The 9,481-nt window shown below is 38.5% G+C and overlaps 1 protein-coding gene and 1 long non-coding RNA gene across 2 annotated transcripts in view; both read right to left on the bottom strand.

Moving 5' to 3' along the window:
• The window catches only part of LOC103518088 (nucleosome assembly protein 1-like 1), a 15,887-nt gene extending 11,985 nt beyond the window's left edge, over positions 1-3,902 (bottom strand). Inside the window, exons 1-3 of the mRNA XM_026829976.1 lie at positions 3,815-3,902; positions 2,864-3,057; positions 2,214-2,379 (exon numbers count right to left, since the gene is read on the bottom strand). Coding sequence (XP_026685777.1) covers positions 2,214-2,379; positions 2,864-3,028 — 331 coding nt within the window. The 5' untranslated portion in view covers positions 3,029-3,057; positions 3,815-3,902. The remainder of the gene's footprint in view (positions 1-2,213; positions 2,380-2,863; positions 3,058-3,814) is intronic.
• On the bottom strand, positions 1,107-2,102 carry LOC113471094. Its single transcript, XR_003393924.1, has 2 exons — positions 1,689-2,102; positions 1,107-1,582 (listed from the first exon to the last, which is right to left on the bottom strand). It is a non-coding gene; the product is annotated as an uncharacterized LOC113471094 (long non-coding RNA).
• Positions 3,903-9,481: the final 5,579 nt, after the last annotated feature.

The raw sequence follows: 9,481 nt of genomic DNA, 5'->3' as shown, positions 1-9,481 counted from the left end.
TTCGGCAACTACTAGGCGAGGTTAACGCCAGAGGCGTTCTCTACCACCTAACCCTTAGAGCTCCATTATTACACATACTTACTTATGTGGTCAGTCTCTCAATTAAATGAGAATAAAATTCCATGCCTCGGCTGGGATAGAACCCGCACCCTCCTGTTTACCGGACGGGCTTCTTGCCCACTACATCACCGAGGCAGGCGTTTACTATAGTGTTGATGGTGGGGCTAAGGGACTTTTCAGTCCCCTTTCGAGCGGTAGAAATCAGTACTACTGTTACATCTTATTTTGAAGGACTGTTTAAGCCACCCTGTATATCTGTTTCAAGTTATTAGTCACTTTCTTGAGATCTAACAGACTCGGTATTAATTGTGTATTCATATCGTGTACTGACGGATTAGCAATGGTTTTAGATGAGACTCAAGTAAGTTGTTTCAACTGGAGGTAGGTACAGGCACTATTAGCAATGGTTTTAGATGAGACTCAAGTAAGTTGTTTCAACTGGAGGTAGGTACAGGTACTATTAGCAATGGTTTTAGATGAGACTCCAGTAAGTTGTTTCAACTGGAGGTAGGTATACAGGCACTATTAGCAATGGTTTTAGATGAGACTCAAGTAAGTTGTTTAAACTGGAGGTAGGCATGATGTACTCCTTGGTGAGGAGAGTGTTGGAGAAGTAGGGGTTCTTTGAGAAGTGAAACTCGAGGACGAAGCCCTGGAGGGAAAAATCAATTTATTAAGTGAATGAAGGAAATTAGTCTTCTCATCAGGTTCACATTTCATGATGTACTCCTTGGTGAGGAGAGTGTTGGAGAAGTAGGGGTTCTTTGAGAAGTGAAACTCGAGGACAAAGCCCTGGAGGGAAAAATCAATTTATTAACTGAATGAAGGAAATTAGTCCGCCTAATTAGTTTGGAAGGTAGAGCTACTGCCTTGAAAGTGCTAGGTTGCAGGTTAGATTCCCATCTGGGGGGAACTTCATCCTACACAGAGAAGGTTTGTTCTTGAAAAGGCTGGCTTTCTCTTTGATTTTAAGATGATATTTGGTGAAACCCATTTTGTGTATTCCAAGACTGTTTTCTCACAAAATCAGCTCAGTCCTTGCTCAATTTTTTTTTTTCCTCCTGAGAAGAGCAAGATTCGAAATGAAAAGTCCCAACACATTAGATCTCCAGGGCTCTGTTAAAAGAAAGCATTCAATTCAGTGCTATTTAGCTCCATGGAATTCCCATAGATAAATCAAAAGGAGGCATTGCAAGAATGTAAAAAGTTCAGGCATGTGTAACAGATCCAGTGACAAGCCTAGAATATGTGGAATGTCAACGGTAGTTAATTGCTAACTTGGTCACAGAGCTCTGTTTCCTTCATCTATGACAGGGCCTCATCTTTAATTAATGTCAAGTCTCACACCAGTCATGTTTTAATTGAATCCATTCCCACAATGTGACACATTGGTTGCACCACATGCTCTCACCCTCACCGATAGTGGACAACCAGTTTCCAAACTAGCAAGTGCCAGACACTGGGTGACATTTCGCGAGCGTAGTCAAAATGAAGGGGAACTTACCTTCTAATCGACCAAGACCTCACCGGGCACGTTTTTGAATCAATATGAACTTTTCACGAGATATATGGCCACATTACTTGAACAAATTTAGGCTGCGACAGCACTAGAATGCTCCGTTCAAGACCTCACCGGGCACGTTTTTGAATCAATATGAACTTTTCACGAGATATATGGCCACATTACTTGAACAAATTTAGGCTGCGACACCACTAGAATGCTCCGTTCAAGAAATTTAAGGAAGTTGGCAACTGGATGACCATTGAATGGGGTAACTAGAGGTAATTGCGTACTAATATTTCGACTTACCTGTACTTTTACCGCAAGTTTCACGAAAAAGAACAACTTTTCTTCCAAAATCCAACAAAGGAGAGGAGCAGTGAAGAGCGAAATCGGACTAATCGGAGAGACAGGGGGGGATCGAAGATCCCACAGAGCACAGAGTATTTATTTTGTGCTCGTTGAATTTCCAGATTAGGCACCCTGTTCATGGGTACCGTTTTCGTTTCAAACGTTTTACGTACGTCTGTTCAAATTAGACTTCCTTTCATCCTTTCTGCCTTTCTCCAAATGAAAATCTAGAGGTTGATCTACAAATGAAAATTTTAGTGGTCTTTTTTGTACAAAATTAATTTTTATCCTCATCTTTGGCCTTTGGTTTGAAATTTTCGTGTGTGAAAAATGAGAGGGAAATATTTGCTATGATACAGACATTCCAGCTTGTGAACCTCTTCGTAGAACTTGGCCTCGATTTTGATTGATTCAGCTTGGTACTTTTTCAGTGCCTTGATTCTTCTTCTCACTGGAGCTGGCAGAGACTGGAAAAGTGAAACAAACAAAAAATACATTATGATGAAACAAATAAATCATACCATCTTTTTTTTTATGGGGGTTCAATCATACCAAACACATCAAAGGAATAAACACAAGTTTTGGCTGCTAGCCAATATAAAAACCTGATTCCCAATAACATCAGGCCATACATCAGACCACACTTCAGTCTTGAACAGCAGATGTGAGTTTCAAACTTAATTGCTAGTAAGAATATTTTGATTACATTCAAACCTGCACAGTGAAAAATGGGCTTAAATGGGAAACCTTTTCACCAGCACAGAAAAATATCTTGGGGTTAAGTTGTTACTCTATTTATCTCAATTTATCAGATCCTAAAGCATATAACTCTATATAGGTAGAGGAAGTCAGGATCTGACTCATTGGCTGAGTAATGCACTTGAAATAGTTTTTCTTTATAACTCACAAACTCTTTACACATGTCTAATCTGGAGATAAACAACCACCTACCCTGACGTAATCTCTGGCCATCAGTTGATCTTGAAGATAGGCCAAGATGTCCGGACGTTTCAACACCTCCTGGGCCAGATTTCCTCCCTCCACTTCCTCATCCTCCATCTCATCTCCGTCAGATTTGTCCACTTGGTTCTCAACCTTTTCCTTGTTATCAGCCATGATGGAAACAAAAGTTGTCACTGATAAAGCTGTGAAAGAGAAAGAAAGTGGGATTTCAGAATTTGGTGAAACCCATTTTGTGTATTCCAAGACTGTTTTCTCACAAAATCAGCTCAGTCCTTGCTCAATTTTTTTTTTTCCTCCTGAGAAGAGCAAGATTCGAAATGAAAAGTCCCAACACATTAGATCTCCAGGGCTCTGTTAAAAGAAAGCATTCAATTCAGTGCTATTTAGCTCCATGGAATTCCCATAGATAAATCAAAAGGAGGCATTGCAAGAATGTAAAAAGTTCAGGCATGTGTAACAGATCCAGTGACAAGCCTAGAATATGTGGAATGTCAACGGTAGTTAATTGCTAACTTGGTCACAGAGCTCTGTTTCCTTCATCTATGACAGGGCCTCATCTTTAATTAATGTCAAGTCTCACACCAGTCATGTTTTAATTGAATCCATTCCCACAATGTGACACATTGGTTGCACCACATGCTCTCACCCTCACCGATAGTGGACAACCAGTTTCCAAACTAGCAAGTGCCAGACACTGGGTGACATTTCGCGAGCGTAGTCAAAATGAAGGGGAACTTACCTTCTAATCGACCAAGACCTCACCGGGCACGTTTTTGAATCAATATGAACTTTTCACGAGATATATGGCCACATTACTTGAACAAATTTAGGCTGCGACACCACTAGAATGCTCCGTTCAAGAAATTTAAGGAAGTTGGCAACTGGATGACCATTGAATGGGGTAACTAGAGGTAATTGCGTACTAATATTTCGACTTACCTGTACTTTTACCGCAAGTTTCACGAAAAAGAACAACTTTTTTTCCAAAATCCAACAAAGGAGAGGAGCAGTGAAGAGCGAAATCGGACTAATCGGAGAGACAGGGGGGGATCGAAGATCCCACAGAGCACAGAGTATTTATTTTGTGCTCGTTGAATTTCCAGATTAGGCACCCTGTTCATGGGTACCGTTTTCGTTTCAAACGTTTTACGTACGTCTGTTCAAATTAGACTTCCTTTCATCCTTTCTGCCTTTCTCCAAATGAAAATCTAGAGGTTGATCTACAAATGAAAATTTTAGTGGTCTTTTTTGTACAAAATTAATTTTTATCCTCATCTTTGGCCTTTGGTTTGAAATTTTCGTGTGTGAAAATTTCGCAAAATAATGTTGATAACTCTGGACGCAGCTTTGTGACCGGAAAAATCTGAAAACATTCAACTTGGCAACATGGCAAAGTAGCCGTACTTTTTTGGCAGTAAAAAATTTGCACATCAGTAAATCAGCAGTCAGCAGTACCCAATAGTAAACAACACGGAACGAAAGGGTGAAAAATAATTTTTCCGGTTATCTCTTCAAATTTTCCATTTTCTTTCCAATTTTTTTCCTTTCTAGAAAAAATCGAGTTTTTTATACCTATTTTTTATAAAAATTAATTTATTACCTCTTTCTTTTATTCGTGGAAAAGTGCAATGAAATGAAAATTACCTGGTAAAAAACACACTGGTCCATACTATGCTACAGCCTTGAAGTCTACATTGGAGAAGAAAAAAATACCTATCCATCTTTTCTTTCATACCTATTATCAGTATGTTTGATAATATTTTAAAATAATCTCAAGAAGATAAATTAGATAATAAATAATAGTACAAGTATTCCTACTAGAGATATTATAAGCTGTGCCAAATTTTTTTAAAAAAGTACCAATACCCAAATACCCATTCATTCAAAGTCTAATCCCCAGTCACTTCCTATAATTTTTATGTGTTTTGTTTGAATACTTTTTGTGAAGTTAAAAGTGTCAAGTGATAAAAATGAATTATTTTCAATCAACTAGGTTATCGATAGGTTTATTTTTGATATTAATTTATGTGTGTAATGGTAGTGTTAAAGAAGATGCTACAGTGCCTGTGATAATCCAATCTAAAGTTAGCACACCTCAAGATGTACCATTGAAGAGCAATCTTGATAGGAAATATTCAAATTCAAGGATAGAGACTAGTACAACCCTAGCACCTCCAGAATCAAGTAAGTTATTGATTAGAATAGAATAGAATGGAATGGAATATACCCTGCTTATACTGCCAGAATGAGACTGAAAAGTCCCTTTGCTCCCGCAGTCTAAGCAAGGTCTCATGTATTTGGTACAATATTTTCAAAAATAAATTACAATAGACCCTTGCTTAAATTAAAAAAAAAGAGAAAAAAAAAAATGATTAGGTAATTATAGGTTCCTACCTTTTTTGATCTGAGGTCCATTCAGAAACATACCTACTCATCACTCCCAACTCCCCATACAGCTAAAATTGATTAATGGACATGTAAAAAAACCTTTGGAATTATATGGGCCTCTGATTTGTTTTTCAAATATTAAAGGAATTATCCAATCTACAGTTTTTTTTTCCTCAGACTGAAAATCATATCACGGAATATCCAGAGAATTTGTCAATATTAAGGTAGCTACTTAATTGCCTTAATACCAGCTGCACACTGCCATTAAATACTTAATGTTAGTGCAGCCACCTGAGCCACCATGAGAATGTCCTAAATGACAGGCTTTTAATTAAAAAAAGGGCTACCTACCTAAATTACTAATTTTAAATAGTCTACATTAAATGAGCATATTGACATTGTATTTAAGCAATCAGGTACCAAATGCCTTTACAAACTAAGCAGGTAGGTAGGTTTCCTAAAAAACCTCAAAAAAAAAAAAAAAAATTTTTTTTTTGGGGGGGAGTCCCCTTTTCCCAACATTTTTTTTTTTTTTTTTTTTTTTTTTTTTCAATATGCAAAACATATGTGAGCTCTCTGTATGTGTCTATCAGTTCTTTCCTACAGTAAGTACCTACCCAAAACCCAAAATGTATTCATCTACATCCATTAATTAAATAGCCTGGGTGGGTCTATAGACCACCTATACTCCTATAGTTTTGCTTGTTCTTATATTTTACTGATTATTTCAAGGTCATATTGGTAATGAACTCTGATACAACTGTATAGGTACCTGTGACAGGTACCTAATACTGTACCCATGTGAGCCATGATTGGTACAAATGTGTAAATTATTCTTCTGCTCTTGCTTGGTCCATAGGTATAAAATTTTCACAAGTTTCTATGACTGGAGGCCAACATGGGCTAATTTTAGATGGCTTTTGGAGATATCTCAGAATGGTTCAGGACTAGCAAAAGGCAATGATGTGCTTTCATTAGACCCATTTCACTCAAGAGAATAGGTAGATACCAAATAGACAATTTGAATCACTAATTACCTACCTCTGTGCATGTGTTAGGTACTTACACAGGATTGTTTTGAGAATATCATACCTAGGAGGTACTTACTGTACTTGGTACTTGAGTACTTCCTTACATTCAAGAGTGAAAAAAAATAACTATACGTAAACATAGGTAGGGTACAAGATATCTCAGAATGGTTCAGGACTAGCAAAAGGCAATGATGTGCTTTCATTAGACCCATTTCACTCAAGAGAATAGGTAGATACCAAGTAGACAATTTGAATCACTAATTACCTACCTCTGTGCATGTGTTAGGTACTCACACAGGATTGTTTTGAGAATATCATACCTAGGTACTTACTGTACTTTTGGTACTTGAGTACTTCCTTACATTCAAGAGTGAAAAAAAAAAATAACTATAAGTAAACATAGGTAGGGTACGTCTCAAATTACAACCACAGAATAACATTCCAGATTATAAACCTGACTAGGTTCTGTACATCTATCTACACTGTAGAGCTTCTAATGTGCAAAGTGCAAACTAGCCTGACATAAACATAAGGAGACCTGCATTAGAGTTACCAAGTAGCTACCTAGGAATTACAATTTTTGCTCCCACACAATATACCTACACAGTTTATTCCAAGATGTCATTCGAGGCATGAAAAAATGAGAATATGCCCAAAGTGGGCGCCATGCAAAAAAGTCTGAGAACCACTGTACTTATTGGGAAAAATCCTACAATGCTGCAGTGAGCACCAAAGTTGTGACATAATAACACAAAGAAATTGCATTTACATTTACTTTTCTTCACCACTGCCACCCTCAGGGAAGCAGTCCTGTGCGCGTAGTAAATTAAAAAAATCCAAGATACAAAGTCCAAGTCTGTACCAATTTAAAACACAAGTTGCTCGTACACACATTAGTCTGAGATACATCGCAGGTAAGTTAACCTCTTATTGGGAAAAATCCTACAATGCTGCAGTGAGCACCAAAGTTGTGACATAATAACACAAAGAAATTGCATTTACATTTACATAATTAATTATTGAAAGTAATTATCTCAATAAATTAAACTACACAGTTTGTAACAGAACCAATAGAAGAGAAAAACTTTTTTTTAAAAACAAGAAAAAAAAGTAAAAAGTTACGTCAGTACACGCGTGATGAAAAAAAAATCACACATTCAGTTGCCGCTTCGAACTTTCCGCCACGTCACGGGCAAGTCGGGCAACTCAGACACAGTGACCTTACTCCAAGGTAGGAATATCCATGTATCCGTGTTCTAAACTAAGGTGGAAGATTACAGTAAAGCCTAGGTCTTCATGTGAACTGTCAATACAAGATGTAAAACTAGAGCATGTGAAGTGCGTGATGAAGGAAAAGGACAAATAGGAGAGGCTCTTATGGCCGGTACCACAAAGTTAGCTTAAACTCCGTTTAAGTTTAACTCTCGGATTAAGTTATCTGATTGCCTGATTTTTTATTTATTTATTTTCAAAATTTCGGCAACTACTATAGGCGAGGTTAACGCCAGAGGCGTTCTCTACCACCTAACCCTTAGAGCTCCATTATTATACATACCTATGTGGTCAGTCTCTCAATTAAATGAGAATAAAATTCCATGCCTCGGCTGGGATAGAACCCGCACCCTTCTGTTTACCGGACGGGCTTCTTGACCACTACATAACCGAGGCAGGCGTTTACTATAGTGTTGATGCTGGGGCTAAGGGACTTTTCAGCCCCATTCGAGCGGTAGAAATCGGTACTACTGTTACATCTTATTTTGAAGGACTGCCACCCTGTATATTTGTTCCAAGTTATTAGTCACTTTCTTGAGGTCTAACAGACTCGGTATTAATTGTGTATTCATATCGTGTACTGTCGGATTAGCAATGGTTTTAGATGAGACTCAAGTAAGTTTTTTCAACTGGAGGTAGGTACAGGTACTAGTACACCACTACACCTTAGATGACAGTGACGTAGTCTATACAGGGTGGCCATAAATGCCATCCCATCTCTACAACAAGACCTAATAGCAGTCAATGAAACCGCAATCAAGACTGCAACACACTGGCGCAATATTTGATGTTGACATTGGTTTTTCCGGACACAGAAAGTAAGCAAGTCTACTACTAAAGGCTCTTTCCCATTTGTCGTTAGTTTCAACAGCTTTTTTTTCGAATATCCTGTAGGCAATGTAAGTTAAATGAGAGTGTTCCCACTACAGACGAGACGACACGTTTTTTTTCCCCCCGACATGGTTTTAGATGAGACTCAAGTAAGTTGTTTCAACTGGAGGTAGGTACAGGTACTATTAGCAATGGTTTTAGATGAGACTCAAGTAAGATGTTTAAACTGGAGGTAGGTACAGGTACTATTAGTAATGGTTTTAGATGAGACTCAAGTAAGATGTTTAAACTGGAGGTAGGTTCAGGCACTATTAGCAATGGTTTTAGATGAGACTCAAGTAAGTTGTTTAAACTGGAGGTAGGTACAGGCACTATTAGCAATGGTTTTAGATGAGACTCAAGTAAGTTGTTTCAACTGGAGGTAGGTACAGGCACTATTAGCATTGGTTTTAGATGAGACTCAAGTAAGTTGTTTAAACTGGAGGTAGGTACAGGCACTATTAGCAATGGTTTTAGATGAGACTCAAGTAAGTTGTTTCAACTGGAGGTAGGTACAGGTACTATTAGCAATGGTTTTAGATGAGACTCAAGTAATTTGTAAATTCCATACCTCGGCTGGGATTGAACCCACGCCCTCCTGTTTACCAGGCGAGCGCCTTGACCACTACACCACCGAGGCAGGTATACGCAAAAAACCGATTCTAAGGGTTAGGTGTAGGGGCTACGGGCCCAAAGGATGGCTTGGTCCTTGTGTCTATGTCAGCCAAATACCATGTGGGCATCCGTCGTACTAGCTAACTAGCTTATGCCGATCACTCACCTTCAGATCGGGGTCTCACAGACCTAGATCTGTAAGACCGTCTCTGCGTAAGTGGCTTGCATAATATTTCAGAGTTCAGCCCTGGAGAAAATCCGTTAAAAGTATTCCCAGTAATTTTAATAATAATGCCCGCCCGGGGCGGATTTTATCCTGATGGGATAATGTTCGTTCTCGGAACGGCTGGCTTTCTCCTATCCTGTCTTCCTTCTCTCTTCGATTTCGGGACGATAAGACCATAGCAGTTAAAGTTCCCTCTGTCAAACC

The sequence above is a fragment of the Diaphorina citri genome, unplaced genomic scaffold (genome assembly GCF_000475195.1).
Source record: "Diaphorina citri unplaced genomic scaffold, Diaci psyllid genome assembly version 1.1 scaffold2070, whole genome shotgun sequence".
Lineage (NCBI taxonomy): Eukaryota > Metazoa > Arthropoda > Insecta > Hemiptera > Psyllidae > Diaphorina > Diaphorina citri.
This window is presented reverse-complemented; position numbering and strand designations above follow the sequence as displayed.